The 26181-nt window shown below is 40.6% G+C and overlaps 1 protein-coding gene across 4 annotated transcripts in view; it reads right to left on the reverse strand.

Moving 5' to 3' along the window:
- The window catches only part of LOC135099898 (dynein axonemal heavy chain 3-like), a 430253-nt gene that overhangs the window by 67910 nt on the left and 336162 nt on the right, over nucleotides 1–26181 (reverse strand). For all 4 annotated transcript variants that reach the window (XM_064002569.1, XM_064002565.1, XM_064002567.1 and 1 more), the window contains 2 exons: nucleotides 20728–20919; nucleotides 16313–16474 (listed from right to left, as the gene is read on the reverse strand). In XM_064002569.1, coding sequence (XP_063858639.1) covers nucleotides 16313–16474; nucleotides 20728–20919 — 354 coding nt within the window. The remainder of the gene's footprint in view (nucleotides 1–16312; nucleotides 16475–20727; nucleotides 20920–26181) is intronic.

Consider the following 26181-nt stretch of genomic DNA (forward strand, 5'->3'; position numbering starts at 1 on the left):
TTCACCTGTAATCTTGTTTTTGTGTTTCTCTGGTGACAGCTTATCAGTAATTATTACAATAAGGTCTTTTCTTCTGCTCTTTTGCTGATTCTCTCATTTCTCAATGAATAATCTCCCATCTGTCTCTTGCTACTCTAGTCATAATCTACTGCACTGCATTTCCTTGCATTGAATTCCATCTGCCACTTTTGGCTCCACTCCCTGATCTTGTTTAGATCCCGTTGAAGTGTTATGCAATCTTCCTCTTTTCTATTTTTTCAATAACTTTGTATTATCTGCAAATAAGCTTACGTAGCTGGTTATTTCTTCATTAATGTACACAGCAAATATTACTGGTGCCAACACAGAACCCTGTGGAACCCCACTTTAAACTTTTTTCCAGTTTGACCTTTGATCCTTAATTACTGTTCTCATCTCTCTACCTTCCAAGAAGTTTTCCGTCCACTTTAGCAGGCCTTCTTGCAATCCTTCAAAAATGTTCAGCTTCCATAACAACCTCCTATGCAGTACTTTGTCAAATGCTTTTTTGAGGTCCAAATACAGTCTGCCCACCCGTTTCTCTCCTGCACAATGTCCATAACTTGTGAACAGAGAGTCAACAGATTTGTAGTACGTGATCTTCCTCTTCAAAAACTGAATTGTCTGTTTGTCAACACATTGTTTTCTTCCAAATACTTGATCCATTTGTCTTTTATAACTCTTTCGTATATCTTAGCCACTACACTTGTTAATGACACTGGTCTGTAGTTTGAGGAGTCATCCTAATTTCCTCCCTTGAAAATTAGCACTATATCCACTCTTTTCCAGTTCATTGGAACTTTCCCTTTTTTAATGAATGTATTATGACTCAGTGGATCTTTCCAGCCAACTGCTGACTACACTTCTTTAAAATACAATTAGGTACTCTGTCTGGGCCTGTTACTTTCCTTACATCTTGGTCCTCCATTATCTTCTTCACCTGTACCATAACATTTATTTCTCTCAACCCTGCACCAATCATCTCTACATCCTCCTGCTCTTGAAAACCACTCTCTCTTGCAAAAACATTCTGGAAACAGCTATTCATCATTTCAGCCATCCTTCCTGCCTCTTCATATACCACTTCATCAACTTTTAGTTTATTTATTCCAACTTTGTTTTTTAACTTCCTATTCACATATCAGTAAAATAGTTTTGGTTGGTCTATGCATTTGTCTATGATGTTCTTTTCATACTTTCTTTTCTCCTACCTGCGTATTAGACATATTTATTCCTCTCTTCCATGTATTTCTTCTACTGGTCACTTCTTTTATTTCTTCTCCATCTATTCTATGCTCCTTCTCTTTCCATTCTTGCCTCCTCACATCTTGTATTAAACCAGTCATTTACTCTAAATCCTTTTCCAGATGTCTTTGGCATGTATCTCTCTATTTCTTCACTATATATTTCAAACAAACTGTTCCACTTTTCTTCCACTCTTTGCTTCATCAAATTTACTGCAGTAAATTTGTTTTACTGTTGTTTCATCTGCCTTTTCTGTAGTCCTCTTTCCTTCCTTCCTTTTATTATCTCTTCTACACCAAACTTTAGTAAAATGTGGTCACTCTTCACTATTGGGATACTTTACTTGAGGTCTTCAATAATTTCTGGTTCTTTTGTGAACAATAAATCCAATCTTGATGGTTCTTCATTTGTTCTGAATCTGGTATTTTCCTTCATCCACTATGTTAGAACATTATCCATTACTATTTTCAGCAACCTGCTTCCCCATGACAATTAATTTCCTTCTGTCAACCAGTCCTCCCAACACACCTTACAGTTGAAAGCCCCCATCAGGATTATGTTGTCACTCTTTGCAATCAAACTTTTCATATGTTTACTTGTATCTGTTAACATTTTTCCATAATCCTCAGGACTCCATGATTTCACTTTTGGTGATATGTCTACCACTGCATAGTCTTCCCTCCTCCTCTCCTCTTTATTCCCACCTTCAACACCTATGCACTGCTTTCACCATATATCATCTCATCAACCACTAGGTTCTTCTTCACTAACACCATCACTCCACCTCCATGTTTACATTTTCTATTTCTTTTCCATACATTGTATCTTCCACTACCTATGTTGAGATTCATGAATGTATCACTTAATTTCGTCTCTGTGATCCCCATAATATCTGATTTGTGTTCTACATAATCATTTAACTCTAGTAGCGCAGACATCAGCCCATTCACATTTGTGCATGACACTTTTAGTTCTCACTTCCCCTCTCTGCTGCCCTCACATACCACTTCCTTATCTTCGTGTCTATGACTCTCCAGTAAAACTCCTTTCTGTTCTGGTTGCATTTTTCTTTGGCTTTATTCAGCAGACTGTTTACCTTAGCTCTGTCTTGTTCAGTCATGTTTCTTTTCACCCAGACATTCTTGTATTGATCTCTTCTTGTCAGTTTCCATGTCCAGGCCAACACTTCTTCAATTGTAAATCAGCCTAATGTTCATATCATCCAACATATTTTCCAGCATTAACACTCTTTAATACGTAATTTTATCTACAAGTGATTTTACTTCAGAGCTGACCCCTTGTTCTTGTTGTTGTTTTTGTTAGGGCTGTGAAGATCTAGTGATCCTTATGAGCCCTGGGGTAGTCCTGTGGGGGTATCACAGGCATGGCAGCTAGCCCATCTTTCTCAGGAAGGTAAAGTGAGGCAGAGGACAGTGGGTTGCCGTGACAGCTGGATGCCTGAGGCTGCCAGGAGGGTGGGCAGGTTGAGTGTTGTGATGCTCAGGGCTAAGTGTTGGGATCCCAGTGCAGTGTGGTGAGAGTGGAAAGCTGGGCAGTGGAGTAGGAAGTGCTCGATGGTCTCAGGAACAGTCCTACACCATGGGCAGAAGGGGTCAGGAGACAGATGAGGCCAGTGCAAGTGAGCAGTGAATGTTGTGTGGCCCAGGCAGAGGTGGGCGATGGCAACATCTAAGATGTGGGATTATTGCTGTATCCAAAGCTGCCAGTCCATTACTGGCCCATGGAGGTGATGCACAGGGCATCACTGAGCGTGTTATTCCAGGCCAAGTGGCAGATGTGTGAGATGAGGCACTTGGCAGTGGAGAGGGGAAGACAGTGGTGTTGTATTTATAGCAGATTGGGCCATCTTGGCTGTGGAGTCAGTGACTTTGTTACCATGAACACCTGAGTGAGAGGGCACCCACTGAAGGGTTATCTCCCAGTCCTGGGTGGCAAGGTGGAGGAGGGCTTACTGTATGTACTGTATGTAGATGAGGGTAGTTGGCAAGAGATGGCAGGAGAGCAAAAAGTGTAAGGATGAGAGGGAGTCATGGTAGACCACTGCCTTGCCTCTGGGATGGGATGTGCAGAAGTGTGACAGGGCTTGCTGGATGGTGTACAGCTCTGCTGTCACCATGTATGTCTCTGATGGGAGCTTCCATATCTTGCAGGTGGAGGTAGTGGGGATGAAGATGGCTGCTGATGTGGCTGGGGGTGATGGGGAGTGGGAGTCATCAGTGAATATTTTCTGATGGTGATGATAACATATCTTGTCCATCTGCAGGAAGAGGTATGCTGCCAATAAAGAGAGTGTGGATTTGGCTGGAAGGCCAGGGACTTGTAGTGAGACCATGTGGAAGATGTTCAGCCAGGGTGGTAAAGGGAAGTGTAGTTTGGGGGCTGAAGGACAGGTAAGGATAGACCAAGGATGTTGAGGGCCAGCAGGGCCCTCACAAAAAGTGGCTGGCTGGCTCCTGGGTGCTAGTAAGGTGCCTAGTCACCCACTCCTGAGTTGGTGTAGAGGACAGAGTGGGTGGGAGGATGGTGAGGTCCTGATGTGGTGGAGGTGTTGGTACAGCACTTCTCTTCTGTAGTTGGTTAAGGGGATTATGCCAGCCTCTGCATGGATGGAGGTGATGGGTGAGGATTTCATGGCCCCTAGTGAAATCCTTAGGGCAACATTCTGGATAATGTCCAGTTTGGGTAGGGTGGATGGTGCTGCTGAGCCATATATGGTGCTGCTATATGCAATGTAGTACTGAAGGTCACGGTTTGCTCCCCACTGTACACCTGCAGTCTTTTTCATGACATTTAGCCTTTTGTTGCAGGAAATGCAGAGGTACTCCATGTGCCTGGACCAGGACAAATGGGGGGCCATCCACTTGCAGTCCCAGGAGGGTGTGTGGTGATATAGGGGATGGCCTCTCCACACAGGGTAATTGAGGGTGGTACTGGTGAAGACTTGAGGGTGAAATATATGGTGGCACTCTTCTGATCACTCACCTCAAGTCTCCAGGTGGTCACCCAGGATTGTTGCTGCCTCTTGGAGGAGCTCCTGTGCCTCTGCCAATGTTGGTGCCCTGCTGATGACGGTAATATCATTAGCATAGATGAGGTGTGAGCGTGTAGGCAGGAAGAGGTTAGATAGGAGGACCTTGAATAGCAGAGGGGTTAGGATGGAGCCTTGTGGGACACCTCTTAGTATGGAATGTGGGATGGAGATGGAGGCACCCACAGCCACCAGAAAGGAATGGCCCATAAGGAAGTCATGGAGCCAAGTGAGAGTGGGTCCCTGGATGCCCATTCCTGCCAACTTATAGAGAATGCCCTCATGAGGTGCTGAGTCAAATGCCCCTTCCAGGTCTACTAAGAGGGTTGTCATGACTTGATGCTGGCAGTAAGTATCGCAGATGTGGTATTCCATTTAATTCAGCACGTCCAGGTTAATTCTGTGGAGGTGGGAGCTGCACAGCTCCTCTCTTAAGAGGTGGTGTTCCTCCAGCCGCCAGGTGCTCCATGAGCTTCCCTACACAGGAGAGGAAGGCAATGGGCCAGTACGAGGCAGGGAGTGTGGGATCCTTGATGGGCTTGGGGATGGGGATGAAGGTGGAGGGCTTCCAGTAGGTAGGAAAGTTTCCATGTGATCAGCTGGTGTTGCAGAGCTGTAGGAGGGTGTCTTGGAAGGGAGGATGGCATGTGGCTGAGGAATTCCTATGGGATGAGGTTGGGTTCTAGTGACCCAACCTCATCCAAAGGAGTGATGACTGGAGTGAGGTCTGGAGGTCGGTGGAGGAAGGAAGAACAACCAATTTTAGGTGTTAGTGCCTGGTAATGGTTGTCCACGTGGACCTTGGAGGGGGGTGGGAGGGCATGTCTGGGTCCCTTCCATGGCATGAATGAAGTCCCATGTTATGTGGGTGGAGGAGGAGAAGGAAAGGGAAGAACAATGGGAATGTCTTTGTTTTAGCTTGGAGGATGACCCTGGCACAGATAGCATCCAGGTAACAGTATGCTGTGTCAGTCTGTAGGGTAGGTCATGCACCATCTGTTTCAGGCTCTTCAGTGATCCTGCACTTCCTGTGCACACTCATAGGTCCACTATGGCTTGCTGGGCCAGAGGGGGCTGCAATGAGTGGTGAGGCGGAAGGCTGTTTTGCAAGGACTCCATGGCCTCCTCCAAGGGTAGAGTGGAGAGGTCTGGTGGTGAGTCTTCAGCTGCCTGGTATCTAGGCAGGGTGCCTGGGGTTTGATGTGCCACCTAGGTAGGCATCCTGGGTTGGGTGTTGGGGTGACCTGGGGAAAGGAGGCCAGCACAGGAAGGTGGTCACTCCGTATGTATGGACATATGTATGGATGGTGGAGGTGGAAAAAAGCAGGCTGCCAAAAAAGAGGTCTACAGCAGAGGGGGGCACCAGTGAGCGGGTCATACCTGGTGGCAAGTTCTGGTGTGCTGAGGAGGGACAAGGGTGGTTAGTCAACCACTGCCTGGAAAAGTGCATTCCCTGCCTGGTTCCTTTGATGTCGGGGAGAGATGTGAGTCCCATCATTGATGGTGTGCAATGAAGCCTCCTATTATGAGAAATGGTGGAGGCAAGGAGAAAAAATAATGCCCTGCTTCCTGGTATGTTGTCCCACCTGGCTTACAGCACATTGCTACCATGCGCCAGCCACTCAGAAGGCGAACCCAGGCAGCAACAATCTCTAGGTGCCCACCTGGCCATGGTGAAAGGCTGAGGGGTGAGTGGACCAGTGTTTCCTGAAGGGCAAGGAAGACTCTCCTGCCATGACCCTGGTGGCAGTCCTGCCTCATGACATGGTCACCGGGTAGGTCTAGAGTGAGATGCGGTGTGAGCCACGCCTAGCACACCCTGATGATAGTGGAGAATGTCTCCTTGAGATGGTCTTGGAGCTCTTGAGACTTCTGAAGGAGGGACCTGGCATTCCGGAGCATAAAGGTGAGGGCCATTATTGGAGGAAGGTGGACAGGAGCACAGAGAGGGTGGGCCAGAGTGCTGTGAATATCTCTGGCAGGGATAAGCCCTGCTGGTACAGCTCACAGCCCTTCACACAGGAGGATGAAAAGGTTGGTGAGGACAGAGTCCTTGGTGGGTGTTGGTGGTGTTGTGAAGTGAGTCCTGATGTGGAGACATGAGGTGGTGTTTGGTGTGTAACAGCAGGGTAGTGTGGGTGGTGTGTATGGCACGGCCAGATAACCTGGGGCCCTCTTCATCTGACAGGCTGTCCACCAATGGTGGTGGAGTGTTGCAGCTCCAACTCCTAGTCAGATGGAGTTGGGGTGCCTGAAGAAGGTAAGTGTCTGTGCCACTGACTGGGCCATGTTTGTCAGAAGCGTCTGTGCCGGGTCATACTGGGTGCTGGGAAGTTCCTGGGGCAGAGTACCTAACTCCTCCTCTTTCTCCTGGAGGTCTGTCAGTGGTGAAAACCTGTTCCTCCTTGATGATGGCAGAGTAGATGTCAGGATGGACCAGTATGACAGTGGAAGGAGGGGCCTTGTGTGTGGGATGGGCAGTGGTAGTGGTGGTGGTGTTCTGCAGGGTGCCTGGGGTTTGAATCACTGCAGCTCCCTCAGCTTCTTGTTAATCGTTTGGAGGGACTTGCCCTCCTCTGTGTGAGGGTGGTGTATAACTGTTGAGCTCTCTGGTTGAAGGGGCAATAGTCAGAGTGCAGTCTGTGGGCCCCACCACACTGAAAGCAGTGGTGCTGCCGCCTGGTGCAGGTGACGTCCTGTTGGCAGTAGGGATGGGGGCCACTGCATTGGGAGTGCCGTGCAACCAACTTGAAGAAGATGATTGAGTGCCCAATCTTCTGGCACCTGGGGCAGAAGAGCACCAGCAGGAGGTATGGCTGGGCCCAGTACACCAGCTGGAGGATGGCAACCTTGGTGGTTATGGGATCCCTCACCTTGAGGAGGAGCCATTTGCTTGTAGCATACCTGGGGAGGCAGTGTGGGGCGATCCAGGACACCTTAACCACCTCACCACCGTTGAGGGGTCTGAGACCTCCCCATACATTCTGGAGATTGGAGATTGGTGTCACTGTTGTAGGTGTCTGCATCTCTCTCAGCTCTTTGGCAGGTCACCTCCCAGTCCCCCAGATGGAAATGGGTTCCCTGGAGGAGCAACACCTTGGGGATGTTTTGCTCCCACACTGTCACAATGAGTGTTGAGCTGTTCCCCAGTGAATGGGTTTCCCTCTCAAGGAGGTACTTACTCAGGTCAGAGGCATGGAATGCCTGGGAGATGTGGGAGAGATTGGCAAATACCCTTGTGCCATTGGCAGCTTGCAGCAGAAAGGAGGCTAGTACCTTCTCGGTATGCTGGTGGTCATCCTGGATGGTGTGGAGTGTTTTGTGTCCTGCCCTGGATGATGAGGCAAGCACTTGCTTGCTAGTGGTGGAGATCAGGGTGATGGTTGTGTCCTTCCAGTCATCAGTGGTGGTGTTCATGCTGGCCACGGTAGTGGCGACCACCCTGGCCGTCACTATTTTGGTGGTTGAAGCTTCCAATGCAGCCTTTGCCCACCTGTGAGGGAAGGCAAAGGTTCTCGGCGATGTTGTAGGAGGGGATTAGCACTCAAAGGTCAAAGACTGCTGTGATAATAGAAGATTAGAGCACACCTGCCAGGTCCTCTCACTGTGGTTGTGAGGGAGTAAGTCCAGACTCAAACCCGATAAAACTCTTCATCATCATCATCAGCAGTAGCCATAAACAAACCAGGCGCAGCCTTTTCATGGAGCTTCTTTCTAACACTCATTTTTGCCATTGTATTGTTTAATTCAGTCAACACACTACTGTTTTAGATAGGATAGCACCTAGCATAGCTTCTACCCATTGCCAACCACTAGGTTTCTGTAATTTGGTGATGATGTGGCCGAAGCTGGAGCAGCCCTGCGCACACATTTGTCTGGCCCAGCATCCCATGTGTGATTCACCTACGGCCGTCTGCTGGTCAGCCAACCAACCATTCCCCTATGGAAAGAGGTCAGAGCTCATAGTGACTGATCTTTGGGTAAGAATGAGACCAATGACACACCACACACCGGGACAGTGAGGTCACAACCCCTTGGGTTACATCCCGTATCAACTTGCTGCTAGGTGAACAGGGGCTACACATTAAGAGGCTCGCCCATTTGCCTCGCCCCACCCAGGATTCTAACCTGGTTAGGGAGTGTGTGTGTGTGTGTGTGTGTGTGTGTGTGTGTGTATTTACCTTGTTATATTTTGTTATATTTGACCTAGTTGTAATTTACAGGGCCTGAGCTATGCTCATGTGGTCCTGTTTCTGTATCTACACTTGTCCAGTTCTTCCTTAAAGTTGTGTACACTCGCTGCTGATACTACATCCTCACTAAGCTTGTTCCAGACTTTTATATTTTTCTGTGGGAAACTATATTTCTTTATGTTATTCAAGCATCTTCCTTTTCTTATTTTTTTGCTATGTCCTCATGTGTATCTGGTATTTCCTATTTCTCTTAGCAGCAGTTTCTCATTATCTATTTCTTCTACTCTATTCCAAAATTTATAAATTAGTATTAAAGGTGGGTTTACATGGGGCTGTTTTTCCACCAAGCTGCTTGCAGCCACCCAGAGCAGCCAGCATATTTCACTCAAAAGCATTCACATGATGGAAAGCAGCTGCTGTCATGCTAGCCAGCTGCATAAACAAAACAAAAAACAATCAATCAAGATGGAGTCCTCCTCCAAACTGGTTGCTATAATTGTGATTTTGCTGTGCTTGAAGAAAGAACTAAAGAAGAAATGAGTGTGGACTTGTTCCTGGTCTATATAGCCTCATAGGCTGTGATGCTCATGATGCCTTCTGGCATGTATGTTGGGCCACTGGCTTCCTAAGTGACGAAGTAAACAAACTAATTCTGCATCCACATTCTTTTATAAATAAATTTAAATATTTTATTTATTTATTATATATAATGGTACAGTCAATGGTTATTACTAGAACACTTTACAATATCATTCTTCCTATTTTCAATTTTATATTGATAGTTGTTCTCATCTGACCATGGAAAATTGCAGGGAAGGCAGCCAATTAAACAGAGCAGTTTCCCAGCTGCTCTGATAATTCAACAAATCTTGGCTGCATTTTGCTCCTGGCTGCCCTTCTTTGTTCCAATGTTGGCAGATTAATTTTCTTTAACCTCTCTTCATATGTTAATTCTTCCAGTTCTGAAACCATCTTTGTTGCCATCCTTTGCATCATTTCTAGTTTTTTTTACATGTTTCTTCTTGTGGGGAGACCACACTGATTCAGCATATTCCAACTTTAGTGTAATCATAGTGGTAATTACCTTTCTTATCATATCTTTATCCATGTAGTAGAGTGCTGTTCCAATATTTCTAACCACTATATATGTATCTCTGCATATCTTTTCTACATGTTTTTCTAACTGTTGACTGTCCTGTATTGTCACTTCCAGATATTTCTCTTCTTGTACTTTTATTATTTCTTCATTTCCCATTTTATATGTCAATTTTGGTCTCTTTTCACTTTTTCCCGATTTCCATTACATGACATTTTTTTTCACATTAAATTCCACCTTCTATTTCTTATTCTAGTCCCAGATTTTATTCAGATCCTCTTGTAGAATTTCACATTCTTTGTTGTTTCTTATATGCATTGCACTGTCTGCAAACAAGGTCATATGACTGTTTACTCCTTCAGGCATATCACTTATGTAGGTCAGAAAAAGTACAATGGAACCTTGGTCACCAAATGCCTTCCTTTTCGAACAACTTGGTTTTTGAAAAAAATTTTGAGCTCATTATTGCTTCAGTTGTGGTACCACAATTCAGTTCTAGAAGAAAGTTACTTGATTTCAAATACTAAAAAAAACATTAAAAGCTACCGTCTATTACTAATTCATAGTTTCTACGAATATTTACTTCATTTTTTATATATTTGGAGGAGTGATAGAGTGTAAGGCAGTAATTCAATCTTTGAAATATAGTAAATGTGATCCCATTGAAAAACCTTTTTGTAAACAAAATTTTCGACGCTTAGAAGTTATCCCAAGCCCTCTCTGACTCTCTTGATGACCCACGATGCCATCACTACTGGACAACTCCATCTTTCCAGTAACTTTTCCTAGCAACAAGATGTTTAAGTGTTATGATCATCTTTATTTTGGCGGTAAGTGGGTTGCTCCTTTCTGTGCCCTTCTGTAAGGCTTCCCTCACTAGATTGGCAACAAGAGAATACCTGCATGGTCTAAACTGTATCGTCTGATGAGTTCTGTGTTACTAAGTTCATTCAATACATCCTTTCTGGATAAATAATTTGTGAGCTGGAGATGTTGTGAAGCAGCCATCTTGGCTGTGGAAGTGTCTATCATAAGCCACTAAAACAGGGTGCCTGGGAATGGTTTAATCCACTTTACATTGATTCCTACGGGGAAATAGTTTAAGTTTTCAAACATTTCAGATTTCAAACAGCATTCAGGAATGAATTGAGTTCTACAACTGAGATTCCAGTGTATTGGTGCCAACACTGATCTTTGTGGTACTCCAGTATCTACTTTTCTCCATTTTGATTTTACATCTTTTACTACTGTTTTCATTTCTCTTCTCTTTAAGTAACTTTGAATCCATTTTTTTTTTCATTTAATCTTCCTATGTTTTCTACCTTCCATAATAACCTATTGTGGGAACTTTGTCAAAACCTTTTTATTTTAGATCTAGATACACAGTCTACCAATCCCTCCCTCCCCTGTTATATCAGTCACTCTTAAATAAAAGCTCATCAAATTGGTTACACATGATCACTTTTGTTTAAAGTCATACTGTTTTCCTGTTACTATATCATGTTTTTCTAAAAATACTGTCCACTGCTTCTTTATCAATTTTAACAGATCTTACATACTATGCTGATCATTGATACTGGTTTATAGATTACTGGTTCTTCTTTTTTCCAATTTTTATAAAGTTGCACTACATCTGCTCTCTTCCAGTTGATAATGAGCTTCCAGGTGATGCTGTCCTCTTCCAGTGTGTGTATTTACCTAGTTGTGATTTATGGGAGGGGAGTAATCTCATAGTATCCCATCTATATATATCTATCCAGTTTGGTCTTAAAAGCATGGACAGTTACTGAATTGACGTCTTCACTGAGTTCATTCCATTTGTTCACACTTCTATGAGGAAAACTATACTATTTGATGTCTCTTCTACAGTTAACTTTCTTCAGCTTCTTACTGTGTCCCCTTCTAATCTGTGTCTAAATTTATGAAATATTTTTTTGTTCACACTTTCCATACCATTTACCATTCTATAGATGTTTATTAAATCTCCTTTCTCCTATTTTCAAAGGTAGGAATTTCCAACATTTTTAATCTCTCTTCATAAGTTGACTTGCTCAACTCTGGAACCATCTTAGTGACTGCTCTTTGTACTCTTTCTAATTTTACAATATTCCTTTTTGTATGAGGAGACCACACCACTGCCACATATTCCAATCCTGGTCTTATCATGGAAATCAACAACTTTTTTATCATTCCTTCATCCAAATATGAGAATGCAATTTTTACTCTTTTTAACGAATTCATTGTCTCTCCAGTAATTTTATCAATGTGTCTGTCTGGAGTCAAATTTTCAGTAACTGTTACTCCCAAATCTACTTCCTCTTTTGATTTCTATAACATCACACCATCCATCTCATAATGATATTGTATTCTTTTCTTACTCTTACCAAACTCCAATACTTTACATTTATTTAAACTGAATTCCATTTACCAAGATTTACTCCATCTATTTATCTTATTTAAATCATCTTGCAGTACCATACAGTCATTTACATTTTCTACCCTTCTCATCAGCTTAGCATCATCCACAAATAAGTTCATATAACTATCTATTTCTTCATTTATGTCATTCACATACATTATAAACATTATCGGTCCCAACACTGACCCCTGTGGGACACCACTAGTTACTTTCTGCCAAAATGAATTTTGGTCTTGTATTACAGTTCCCATCTCTCTATCATCCAGATAATCCTCCATCCACTCCAGCAGTATTCCTCCAATGTTTCCATAATTTTTTATCTTGCATAACAATCTTTGGTGTGGTACTTTACCAAATGCTTTCTTCAAGTCTAAGTAGACACCATCACCCATCCGTCTCTCTCCTGCACAATATCGACTACCCATGAACAAAAGGACAATAAGTTCATGAAGCATGATCTCCCCCTCCTAAATCCAAATTGACAATTTACCAAAACTTTATCTCTTTCAAAATGTTACATCCATCTTTCCTTTATTGTTCTTTCATATATTTTCCTACAACACTAGTCAAGGACACTGGTCTATAATTTAGTGGGTTTTGCTTATTTCCTCCTTTGAACATTGGTGTAATATTTGCTCTCTTCCAATCTTCTGGTACTCTTCCCTGTGATAGTAATGTCACCACTAGACTAAGAATTTTATCAGCTAGCTGTTCTCTACATTCCTTCAATATCCAGTTTGATACTCCATTTGGACCAGTTGCTTTATTTACATCAGGTTCTTCCATCATCTTAAGTATTTCCTCATAACTGACTGGGACTGTACTTAGTATATTCTTCACCAACTTATCCCTTCCAGCATCAAACTCCCCTTCCACAGTAAATACCGATCTGAAACTATTGTTCATAACCTCCGCCATGTCCTGTGTATCCTCAAAGATTTTTCCTTCAACTTTCAATCTTGATACATCTTCCTTCTTCTTCATCTTCCCATTAATATGTCTAAAGAATGGTTTGGGTTCATTTATACACTTATCTATTATATATTTTTCATAATTTCCTCTCTCCATTCTTATTATCTCAATGTACTTGTTTCTAACATCAATATATTCCTCCCATCTGATCTCAGTTTTCCTCTTTTTCCATCTGTTCCAAGCATTTGACTTACAATTTCTAGCCTCTTTGCATCTTGTATTGAACCATTCCTTACCCTTTCTACATCTCGCTCCTCCTCTAGGAACAAATTTCTCCACAGCAGAATTGTATATCCTTGTAAATTCATCCCATTTTTTTCGAACATCTGCATCTTCATAGTCTTTCCAGTCCACGGCAACAAAGTACTTTCTCAACTTTTCAATGACAGATTTACTATATTTAAATCTTTTCACCTTATAATTTTCATCAATGATTACATTTTCATTTTTCAAATTAAATTCCATCAACACATGATCACGTTTACCAAGAAGGCTACCATAGTGTAGTTTCAATAATTTCCATGTCCTTGGTAAACACTAAATCAAGTGAGCTGGAAGAGATACTTCCACTAAATCTGGTATCACAATCAACCCATTGAGTCATCAAGCTTTCCACCGCCCACTTTAATAGTCTATTACTCCATGAATTCTCACTTCCAGTAGTTGTCAATGTCTCCCAATTTATCTCCTTACAATTAAAATCATCAACAATAACTATATCACTACTTTCCATCACTGTCTTTTCAAGACCTTTCAACACATCTACCAACATCTCTTCATGCTCTTCTTTTTGCCAAGCACTGGTCATAGGTGGCACATGCACTCCTACATAATTCATTATCCTTCCATTTCCACTTTTAATCATCACTTGTAGAGTTTCAGACTAGCCCTGTGTGTGTGTGTGTGTGTGTGTGTGTGTGTGTGTGTGTGTGTGTTTGTTTGTGTGTGTGTACATGCGTGGGAGAGAAGAATGGCTGTAATTTTTTTTTTGTATGGAAGTAAGGAGTTAAATGGAGAAATACATCAAGCCGAGTTGATTAATGATGGAGGAAAGGTTGAGAATCTGTTCTAAACAGAGGCTTGTTTAATTACTTTGTGAATTCTTTTAACACCCAATTAGATATGTCATCATGTCTGTCAGCCTTCATTTTATCTAGAATTTCCAAGACCCAGCATGATAACTCTGTTAATGATGAAGCATGGAATTTTGATGCTTTAGTTCACATATAGTTTTAGAGACTAGTAACAATAGTAAACTTTGCCATAAGCAGGTGGCACAAAAGCCTCTAAATCCTGCATTATAAGGATTTTCTTATTTTTTGTTGTCCTAGGCCAGGTGCCCTCTTACAAGTATGTAAGCCATGGCTTCAGGGTATATTACATCTTATATTACACTATAAGATGGTGAAAATATATCATAAAAATAAACATACTTCAGTGGTTTTTTTTTTTTTGGAAGAGTGCTAGCCTTTGACCAATAAACCACAGATTAGTTAGGTATTGTAATCTAAAATTTGAACTTATTTTTTGTTGTAGATACCCAGTCTTGTATTGTGAGCAAGATTGTCCCTTCTCTAACCTGGGGATACTGAAGTAAGTCAAATGGGGTGCTAGGAAATGCTATGTGAACTTTATCCTTGTAGTTAATGGTGTAATAACTATAATCTCTGTGATAAAATGTTATCCATGGGGTAATAAAAAAACTGGCTTTAAGTCAATATTAGGTTAGTTTTTGCTTGGTGGTGAAATGAAGCTCATCTGTATTTAACTGTTATGTTAAACTGTGCATGTTTAGCTACCATCAAATTAGTACCATGAACCTAAAGTAACTATTTTGCCATCAAGGACTAAGTTTGGCTAGAGGGACGGTCTTCTGTTGGATAACTGTAGATGCTGATGGCAGCCAACTGCAAGTCGTGACATGTGAGCTGCCATTCAATTACTGTATTAAAACTTTGAGGGATTTTATCTCCATATGTGTAATTAATTTTGCTGAATGAATTAAGACAAGAAAAATCAGCAAAAGAAAATGGTAATCATTTTTTTTTTTTTACTGGGAAAAATTTTTTAACCTGCAATTAGTTCATTGCCTCTTTCCCCCAAGGTCTATACAGTAAAATCCCTCTCATCCGGCATTCAAGTATCTGGCAGCTTCAAGTATCCGGCACATTTTTCCCCGAGCCTTAAAATCAATAAAAAATCAATGTGTACTCATAAAAACTATTAAAATTCCCGTGCGAGGCATACTTTGTCCCCTCACCACCAGAGTGCACTGCTTCGCGCCACCCGCGGCCCACTGCACTGTGTTTACTCAGTGACTCAGTCTCGCGTGTGCACTGTTTATCGCCTGACGCCTTCATCATGCCTAAAGTTGTAGAAAAGAGGAAGTGTGTCAACCCAAGATGTTATGACCCTTCACTGCATTGAGAATGAGTTTTTGCTGCAAAGAAGAAGGAGCTCCAAACAAGGAGACATTAGAAACTATTTTAAAGTAGCTTGTAAGGGAAAAGAAGTGGGGCAAACAAGTACAGAATCTGATGATGATGATGGAGGGTGTTGAATGAGAGGTGTGGGGAGCGAAAAAGTGTCACAAACACTCATACATTTTCATATCTTTATTGTATGCTATAAATGTTGGTTAATATTGAATAAAGCAAATAAGTGTATACGTACTTTATTTTTGTAACCCATCAACTTATTTATAAGAGGAAAGTATTAAAGAGAATGTTAGTACAGTATTATTGTGTGTTGGTGAGTGTGAGGTGGCAGTGCGGGTGGCGACGCGTGGCACGGCGATCAGCTGATCTTTGTTATGGTAAGATGTGTGAGTGTAGGGTGGTGATTGTGGACATAATTTCACTTCTATTCAAGTATCTGGCAATATTCAAGTATCCAGCATGCCGGCGGTCCCGTTGATGCCGGATAAGAGGGATTTTACTGTATTACTTTTGGGTCCAGAGAATGACTTATCTGTATTTTGAAGGAACAACTTAGACCATGACATAACATCTTGGAATATGGAATGGCTATTTTTTCTTTCCTCAAGTATTTTATAATAAATTGTCCCAATCCTAGTGTAAAGCTTCATGGTGTTAGGGTTACCAAAGTGACTGAGAGGATGTAGGCTGGATTGGGTAAATTGCAAAAAATTAATTCACTAACACTTTTACTAAAATGCAACTGGATAACTTTAATATATTTGACATAACAGTAAAGTTATATTTTCTTACACCACTAACTTCACCTAATACAGTTTCAGTGAAATACATAAACCACTCTTGAATATATTGTTATTTTAATTCACAGAGAATATCACATACCTTGGCTTGCTGGAGTCTAACATACAGCATGAAGGTAAAGAGAATCTTGTCTTTTTCAAAGAGTGAACGACAGACAGAGAGGAACACTGCTTTGGTAAGATGGGTATTCAGCAAGTTGATCCTGGTATCTACATCCTGGCTGGGTGCAGTACTCTTTGTGGACTGAAAAACAAAACATTTACACTGACTTTTCTCACATCATGTGGTCTTGCTAATAACATGATCAAAATCTCTAAATGTAAAAGAAAGGGCTACAGACATTTGCTTGAGAGAGAGAGAGAGAGAGAGAGAGAGAGAGAGAGAGAGAGAGAGAGAGAGAGAGAGAGAGAGAGAGAGAGAGAGAGAGAGAGAGAGAGAGAGAGAGAGAGAGAGAGAGGTATATTACTTGCACCCAGATTTTAAGGAAATGAAATTCATGAGTTTAAGATGATTCTGAAAGCAAGAGATTGAGCAAGACTATTCATCTACCTATAAATCAGGCTGATATCCTCTGCAGAGGGCAGATAAGCATCCCACCTGGACACCTTCATCCTCACAATTACATTCCTATGAGTAACATACATTAGCCTCTAACACTGTACATCAGGGGTGGGTAACCTTTTCAAAACAAGGGCCAGATGAGACTTTCAGGGCTGAAGTGATAAAGAAGAATCCTAAATTAATTTTATACAAGAATTTCATAGGAAAACACATTAATTATTGAGACAATTGGTACTACTTGCCTTGAATGTCCAGCTTGACAGATGAGGTAAACAAGAGAAGAATGTCATTTACGCTGGCAATTCGACAGCCAGGAGTGAAGGTGAGACTTCTTTTGAGAAGAGCTGTTCATAACAACACTAGGTGCCCAACATAGCCATGATGCATTGAATATAACCAATGTAATTTGGAAACTTGCCAAAAGGGAGGATGAGGTCGCAGAAAAAGAACAGAGATGAAGTGATACACAACTTTGTTCTGAGTTCATAATTTTTTTATCTATTTTTATTTTCTTCTTCATGTAGGATAGGTTCTGGCCAAGGGGTACAGAAAAGCAGAAAAAACACCCACTAGAGGTACTGGTCCCCAGAGAGTAGAACCAAAAGCATTATCCAAAACTAGAAGAGGAGCGACTTGAACTTTTGAAGTATAAGATGCACTGAACCAAGCAGTACTTGCCAACAGATGGTTTCTAACAGACTTAATTTATTTTTCCTTAAAGTTTCAAAGGTTGAATTGCAATATTAATGCTGAGTAGGGTGGTGGACCAAATGTTAGAGGTCTGTAGGCCGTAGGTTGCCTGCCCATGCTCTACATGAATTCTCAAAGACCACTTTGGGCAAGGATTAGCACAGCAATATATTGAGCTCTCTCTACATCAAGGCATGATAGCATGATAGGGTACCCTTACTACCCTGTTACACTATGCAACATTTAAATGATTTCTCATATCTGACCTGATCATCTAACTGTAACATATGCAGGTAACCTTGTGTAGAGGCCTTGGAATCCATGTTTCATTTATGAATTCACAACTGCTCTCCACACACTGTCACCATATGAATGCAGTGTTGTGGTGAATCAAAATTATCAATCTAGATAAATTCTTATCATATGCAGCTCTTTTTCCTTGCTCTTTTTCCTTGCTGAAGAGATATCCATAATTCAGGAGATGAATAATTAGGTATATTATAGGTCATAATTCTCTGCTCAATCTCCTCATCCTTCACTACCATTCTGTCAATGTTGTGAGCTTGAAAGGCATCAACTAACAATTCTAAAATGTCCTTTTCTGTTGTATCTGTAAAGCATCATCACAAATTTGGCAAACAATCTTTGAAAATCCACTTCTTCAGTCAAAATGGAATGTCTTGAGCCACTGTTTATTCATACTTAAACAGCAAGTTTGCAGGCAGCAAGTCTGCAGCCAGACTGCAAAACCAAATCCACATTTGGTCAATGGGCCTGTTCCGCAATCACCCTGTTTTGTTTGCTAGCTAACCAACAATACCACCTCAGCTGTAACTGAGTTTCAGCCACCTTTGGCTACTGCTTTTTGTTTGGGAGCATACAAAAATTAGAACTTTGCTAAGGACTTGTTGGGGAAGTGTAGGAGTGCCTAAAATACTACCAATTCATTATTAATTTCCAAATTACTACATTAAATTAATGTTATTTGCTGAAATATGATCCAAGCTGTATATAACAATATTAAAAAAACAATGATAATACTGTTACATAATCGCATAGTATAGCTTGTGGGAGTAGGAAAAAACGGAAGGTGAGAGAGAAAGAGAGAACGGATGTTCTGTAGGGAGGACTATATTTACTCAAGGAGATAAGTTTCATTATTTTATTATACAGTGAGATGCATTATTCATTTAAGATGAAGGGAGGAGAATAGGTTACATTATTATTTTAGTTATTCCAAGAAGTGATCGTTTTGTTAATTTAGTTTTTCCTTAATGTGTAAAGGCATAGATACTTAAGAAACTTGAGTATTATTTTCTACATTTGTAATAAGAGTAAGGAAAATTTGTGAATAAACCAGACTTAGGAAAAGATTGTTTCCTTGACGACCTCCAGGTTCCCTTAAGTGACTTAAAAGACGCTCACGTATGTGGGTTTGGGCTATGACCATAGGAGAGGGAAATGATCTATTCACCCTAGCTAGAGTGCTTGGGAAAGTCTCTGAGAGTCGCAGAACGGCAAAAGGCAAGGTAGAGTGCTTCGCGCATTCCCTGAGAGGCCTATCCCGCCGCAGTGGCGTGCACCGATCCGGAGGAGTTACGACGTCGGGGGTACACTGCTGTCTGTCTTCCCCGTACGCTGAGACGGTGGTCAACAGCAGCCGGTGGTGGTGGTGGCTACTAGGCTCCACTCCCCACCCCTCCCCCTGGCATTGTAACAATACAAATGGCCACTACTTACGTAATAATGACTGTCATACTGTTTATGAAGCATTAAAGCTTGTATAAAGATCAAAAGCATGCACCGACAACAAACATCAGCTGGGGTGCTTTAGGGTGTCACTCACCTCTTAAAAGTTTCTTAGCTTTTCTTGCTTTATTTTGGAAGTATCTCATTTCTCTTGCTTTGTTTCAATATTTTAAGGCTGCAGCAATTCTCAGCCAATGTGCTTCAAGTCAGTGGGTGAATATAATGTTGTTGCAGCTATGTAGCCCTGTGGGACTGCTGCAGTTTCATGTAATTTATGTATTTATGGTAGTGGAAGCACTCTAGATAGCCATCCTATATATTTCAAATAGTATCATAATAATATGGCAAAGCCGTAGAGAGATGAGGAAAGGGGAATAATGGAAGGAGAGTTGAAATCACTACCTGGGTAACTCAGGGACTGGTTGTTGTTGGGTCAATTAGCAGTGGTGCAGCTTAAAGAGAACTTTCTTTTAACTAAGGGTTCTAGTCTCTTTAGAATGCCCTCAGGCAGCCATTGTTAGGTTTGGTTAAATTTAGTTTGGCTAAGTTAGACTGTCTTTGAGTTGGTTAGTTTCTCACTCAAGAGTTTCTGAAAGCTATAGTTATTATTATTTTTTTTTATATGATTGTAATATTGATTTCTGCTGGGGAAGTCATTGATTTTCCCTGTCGCCTGCAATCTTTCATTAGTTTCATACATGACAAAAAAAAAAAAAAAAAAAAAAAAAAAAAAAAAACAATGGACATAGGTTTTGAAAACAAGTTCTATTTGTGTTCATTCTTTACATGACAGCAAAATTCACTCTCCTAAATGGTAAATACAGTCTCTTAACTGTCTTGTACCACCAAATGATTCCACATTCACTTGCATAACTGCCATGCTAACATTAATTTCACTGATATAATCCTCTCATCTGGAAAAAAATTATCCTCAAGCAAAAATTAATACTACAATCATATGAAAAGCACTAATAACCATTGCATTCTGAAATTCTTGAGTGAGAAATTAGTTAAAACCCTTTGGACAATCTAGCTTGTTCCCCTGGCATTAGTGTTACCCTACTCCACATTATGGAGTTCTCTATGACTTATTGCAATCCATCCCTGGATTAGGCTTTAAGTATCCCATGTTAGACATGATTTGCATTAGAATATTGCATTTTAGCACTGACTTGACTGTATAGTATACTATTATCATTATTTTCAAACCAAGCTTTAACCAATCTCCTTACTGCTTCTTGTAAATTATGATGAGATAATTTCACCTCAATCTCATGCACATCTCTGTACCTACTGGATTCTTGAGTTAATGCTTTATAAACACCATCCCAATTATTTTCCCAGCCAACCTGTAAACTTTTATTTTTATTTTTTATATGATAATTTCTTTGAACAATATGTCTCTTCCTATTCTTTCCATATTACTTAGGCATTTAAGCATCCTGTGGCCTGATTTTCCTGATTATGTCAATGCATGCACAAAAACAAATACATACCTGAAGGTAGAGTGTGATGAACCATGTGAGAGAAAACTGGTACATTGTATCAATAGCAGCTAGATCTGACACACAAAAGAAGAGAACTGAGGCATGGATAGCAACTGGCTGATATGCTCCCCGAGCTGCATCAATCTCCAACTCTGTTTCTTCAACTATTCGCTCCTTTGCAGAAATCTCCTCTGATAAAACCTAGAACATGAGAAAACATCAGAAAAATTACTTTTAATGTCTTTCATAAAATGATGTTGCGACCTGATGATCATTATGGTCCCTGTGCTAAATTTGCATGTATGAGCTAATGCCAGGTTGTAGATTATCTTAGTTTAGACGGACATATGTTAAGCTAAACACCTACCATCACAAGCCTGACACTAAATGGATACTTAGCTGTATTCTTGAGTGGAATGTCCATCTGGAGTAGTGGGGGGAGCTGTGAACTGCTCTGTCCATTAGCTGGGATGTGACTGCTTGAATGGGAATAGGAGTGTGACTTCGATTGCTCTTTGAGTGTAACTGAATCCCAGCAGATGAAGAGGGTTGACAATGGTTTCAAATAGAAGTGTGACTTTGATTGCTCTTTGAGTGTAACTGAATCCCAGCAAATTAAGTGGGTTGACAATGGTTTTGTTCTGGGAGTGTGAATCTGTTCGATATGGATCCTCATTGGTTCATCCACTTGTTAGGGTGGATTGTTATACTTAAATTGAAATTGTTACCCACCACAAATTACCTTGTTGGAAAGATAGTTCCAACATACTCCCACCACCAAGAAAAATTTACATATATTTACAAATATTTGCATAAGGAAACTTGATACCAGTTTTGGCCAGTTTTAATTTTTTATTTCCATAAGTCTGTAGAGTGTACCGCTGCTTGTTGTAGGGGTCACTGGTTACAGACAGGCCTCTGGATCTGGACATTATCAGTGGAGGGCACTACGTCCACCAAACTTTGAGTGGATACGATCTGGCAACTGGGCAAGTGGTTGTGATCAGCTACTATCAAAAGAAATGTTATTATCCTTTGTGATCTAGGGAACTGCTAATACACAGCCCAGTCTCTCTAATTTAACTAGATCTTTATTAAATTCTTTATGAGCTATTTGCTGAGGCATCTGGTTTACCACTACAGCTTTCAGAACATATCCTTTCCCTTATATCTATAATACAGAGAAGCTGTCTTATCCTTGACTTGCTTTGCTTCCTATAAATCCTTGTAGCCTTAAGGTTTCCTTTCCAATCAATTTATGCTTTATTATGACTAAAGAGGTCTGCAGGACAAAAGTTCTTTGAGAGCACTGATCTAAAAAGGCCCTTAATTTAGCGATCTTACCTCCCTTCACTATAAGGGCTAACATTATTATTGGTAAGATAGTCCTTTCTTTGGGAGATGTTAAGGCTAATGTTATTGTCTCCCTTGTCTCTGCTCTATTTGTTGATTTAGGTATTAAAGAAAGGGCATGATAGTGTTTTCTCACAGAATTTACATCTTTTTGATGTTGGGATATGTGCAGCCTCTATTGCCATGTTCAGGTTTCAAACATCCATTATATAGTTTTAGCTGTTGGGCTTTTTTTTTTTTTTTATCTTTGAATCAGGACTTGGATATTTCTGGCATTTCAATCATATATGATTTTGGCCCTACCACAGCTTACACTGAAATTTAGGCCTTTCTTCCCTTTTCGGTCCTATATAAAAACTATCAACTGTATAATATTCTATTTCCTTCTCAGCTATGTATGTACTACTCTCAGATATGGATGTACTTTTCTCGATAATAAATATTTCATTCTTCAAACAATCTAGAATTTTATCTTTATTTAATATTTGTTCCTTCAGCTCTCCTTTTCTATTTTCCCTTATGGGGGGCTGGTAGGTAAATCAGGAGGAATATTGAGCACATTTTCTTTCTGTTAATATTGTGAGCATTTAAAGACTTGTACAGGCTTTCATACTTTGCCATGAATTGTCTGAGGCTGGTAACATTGTGACTAGGGTTCTGCAAGTTGGCTAGCTCAGTCACCAGGACATACCTGATCCCATCCTCTTGGCCATAATTGTTTTTGAGTAATTGAATGGCAGGTTCATAGTTGGAGCACTCTAGTTTAAATCCGATATTAGCTGAGCTGCCTCTCCTTCCAACTGGCCTTTAAGATAAGAGAGTTCCTGGATACATGTTAGATCTTTATTTTGGTGGATGGAACATTCATACATATATATTTTGTTATATTATAATATTTGGAATCTGTCTGGATAGATATAAACAGGGATACCTAAGTGATGAAATGCTCTCAAAATGCGCAAATAGTGTAAAAATACCAGCAAAGAGATGCTTTGATAATTCATTTTATAACTGCTGTACCATCTTGCAAGTTTTATGAGTCATATTTGGCCAACATCAGGCATCATTTTGACCCACCATGTCTTACCATGCTACAGCATATTAGTATATGTCTCACCTTTAGATATAACAACAATTAAATAAGAATAACCAATGTGTCACCGTCTCTGATTCAATCATAAAAGCAAAGAATTGGTCCTATAAGATTACACTCATCCCTTCCAGATCAAGGAACTCATTAAAATCTGAACTTCCTTCCATGTTGTGCACATGCCCTTCACATCATGCCCCAAGCTTAGCCCATGCATGCACACACACACACACACACACACACACACACACACACACCCACACACGAGACACAAGAGAGTAGACATGTTTTTCGGCACTCTGGCAGAGGACGTCATTTACCTAGAGGAAGTGGGTGAGCATGGGGAGGAAATGGATTAGTGCTGTCTCAGTCTTTAGGTGTGGTATTAAATGTAAAATATGTGATGTGGAGATGGCAGGTGATAGGGATGCAGCTTGACCAAAACAAAAACAAACATCTTGGGCTGATAGCCCAAAGAGCAGTGTTAATCAAGTGATATCCGACCCATTAAAACATTTACTCACCCCCACAAATACTACAAGAGAAGAAACTATTGACTATGAAGGCTTCTTGGATGCAAGTGGAAGGATTGGTCTTATAGAACTGTTAAAGGTTTGTTCAACCAGGTTAACGAATTGGAAATGAGATGTGACTATTTAGAGTTGGAAAACAAGGCCTGGAAAGAGAAATGTGAATTTCTGGGAAATGAGAGAAAGGATGAAAATAGAATAGGTTGTTGAATTATAAATATTAGGAACTGGACAAAAACCTAGAAAGCTGCAAGGTAAAGGTAGGGATTTATCAAGGAAAAGTTGATAGTTATACAGTGTGGAGAAAGAAAAAAGAAGAAACTGATAATTTAAAGGAGATAATGAAAAACCAGTTGAAAAATAAGGAAGATTTTATAAACAAGACAGTTGTTAAAGTTATTAAATAAAAGGAAGATTTGGTTAGGAACACTGTAGAAAAGAACAAAAAATGCATAATTGCTTTTGTGATCAAGGAGGAAAAGATGGTAGCTAAACAAGAGAGAGAGAGAGAGAGAGAGAGAGAGAGAGAGAGAGAGAGAGAGAGAGAGAGAGAGAGAGAGAGAGAGAGAGAGAGAGAGAGAGAGAGAGAGAGAGAGAGAGAGAGAGAGAGAGAGAGAGAGAAAGCAGCATTGCAGTGGATCTAGTAAAAGTTGTAACTGAACATGAGAATGATTGGCAGGGGGAGATTGAGGAAGTATGTTGAAGAAAAGAGCTGACCAATGAGGATTAAATTTAAATGACAAACAGCAGTAGGAGAGGTACTAAGTGGAGCATGGATATTAAGAAGAAAGCAGGACAGCAAAAACATCTGGATATGGAGAGACATGAATGAGGAAGAGAGTGAAAATAAGTGAATTGTGGCAGCACACTAAGGAAAAAAATGAAGCCAGAACAGAAGAGGAAAAGACAAAGCTTTACTGGAAAGTCATGGACATGAGGTTGATAAAGTGGATGATCGTAGAAAAAGAGAGTGATGTGAGAAACTGAAGATTGCTTATACTAATGTGAATGGGATACTTTCAGCACAGGTGGAACTAAATGACTACTTAAGAGATTATGCTCTGGTTGTGATGGGAAGTACTGAAATGAAGCTAAGTGACAGCATTGAAGTGAATAATTTGGGTGAAGGAAAGTACAATGTATGGTTGATAAACAGAAGTGAAAAACAAGAAGGTTGAGTAATGATTTTGGTGAGAAAGGATTTATTGACCAATGAGACTAATTGTGATTATGAACTGGCTGAAGCAATTAAAGTTGAGGTGCTGTATAGAGAAGGTGGAAAAAGAGGCTTTGCAGTGGTATATATTCCTCCTAAAACAAATTCCTAGGGGGATGTGAAATACAAGGCTAAATTAGAGGATACACAAAGATGTGTGGAAGACATGATGACAAGCAGAGAAAATCTAATGATTATGGGAGATTTCAACTGCAGAGTGGTTAGGTGAGAAGAGTGGTTGGTGGATGGGAGCGACAAGTTTTGCGGAGGAGAGTTGTTAAAGATGGCAATGGAGAATTCCATGACATAATGGGTGGAAAAGAATATGAAGTTCAGTCTAATGATTATGGGAGATTTCAACTACAGAGTGGTTAGGTGGGAAGAGTAGTCGGTGGATGGGAGAGACAAATTTTGCAGAGGAGAGTTGTTAAGGATGGCAATGGAGAATTCCATGATATAATGGGTGGAAAAGAATATGAAGTTCAGGGGAGAAGATGATTAATTTTTATGAAGGAACCTGAAGTCATCAAGGATGTAAACTATAAGTGTCCAATAGGTAAAAGTGATCATGTGGTGATAGAGTAAGCATTGAGAGTAGGAGGAAAGATATGAAAGAATAAGTATCACAGAAAAGAAACATTCAACTATAGAGGAACAGACTTTGGAAAATTGAGTAATTACTTTGAGCAATTGGAGTGGAATCAATTCAACAAAGCAACTGTAATAGAAGATAAATGGGAAGAGTTTATGAACACACACAATGAGGGTGTAAGGAGATTTGTCCTGAAGATAAGGACACAAGAGGTTAAGAAGCAGGAGTGACTTCATAAACGATGTGAGGAAGAAAGGAGGAAGAGAGATCTCATCATAACTTCATTAGGGGAAGGAGTGGTGCCCAAAGTTTGGAAAAAAAGCAGATATAGTCCCCATATATAAAAATGGAAGCAAAGAAAAACTATCTAATTACAGACTGGTGTCATTAACAAATGTCATGGCAAAAATGTGCAAAAGAATTGTAAAGCAAAGATAGAGTGAATATCTGGAAAAGAAAGGTACATTAACAGACAGACAATTCAGATTTACGAAAGGAAAGTCATGTGAGACAAATTTAATGTACTTCTACTCCAGAGTCATAGATATAGTACAAGAAAGAGAGAGATGGGCTGATTTTGTTTATTTGGACTTCAAGAAAGCATTTGATAAGGTGCCTCACAAGAGACTGCTGTGGAAATTAGAAATATTTGGTGGGCTGTGAGGAGCACTCTTGCATTGGA

Source organism: Scylla paramamosain, chromosome 4, assembly GCF_035594125.1.
Source record: "Scylla paramamosain isolate STU-SP2022 chromosome 4, ASM3559412v1, whole genome shotgun sequence".
NCBI classification, from domain to species: domain Eukaryota; kingdom Metazoa; phylum Arthropoda; class Malacostraca; order Decapoda; family Portunidae; genus Scylla; species Scylla paramamosain.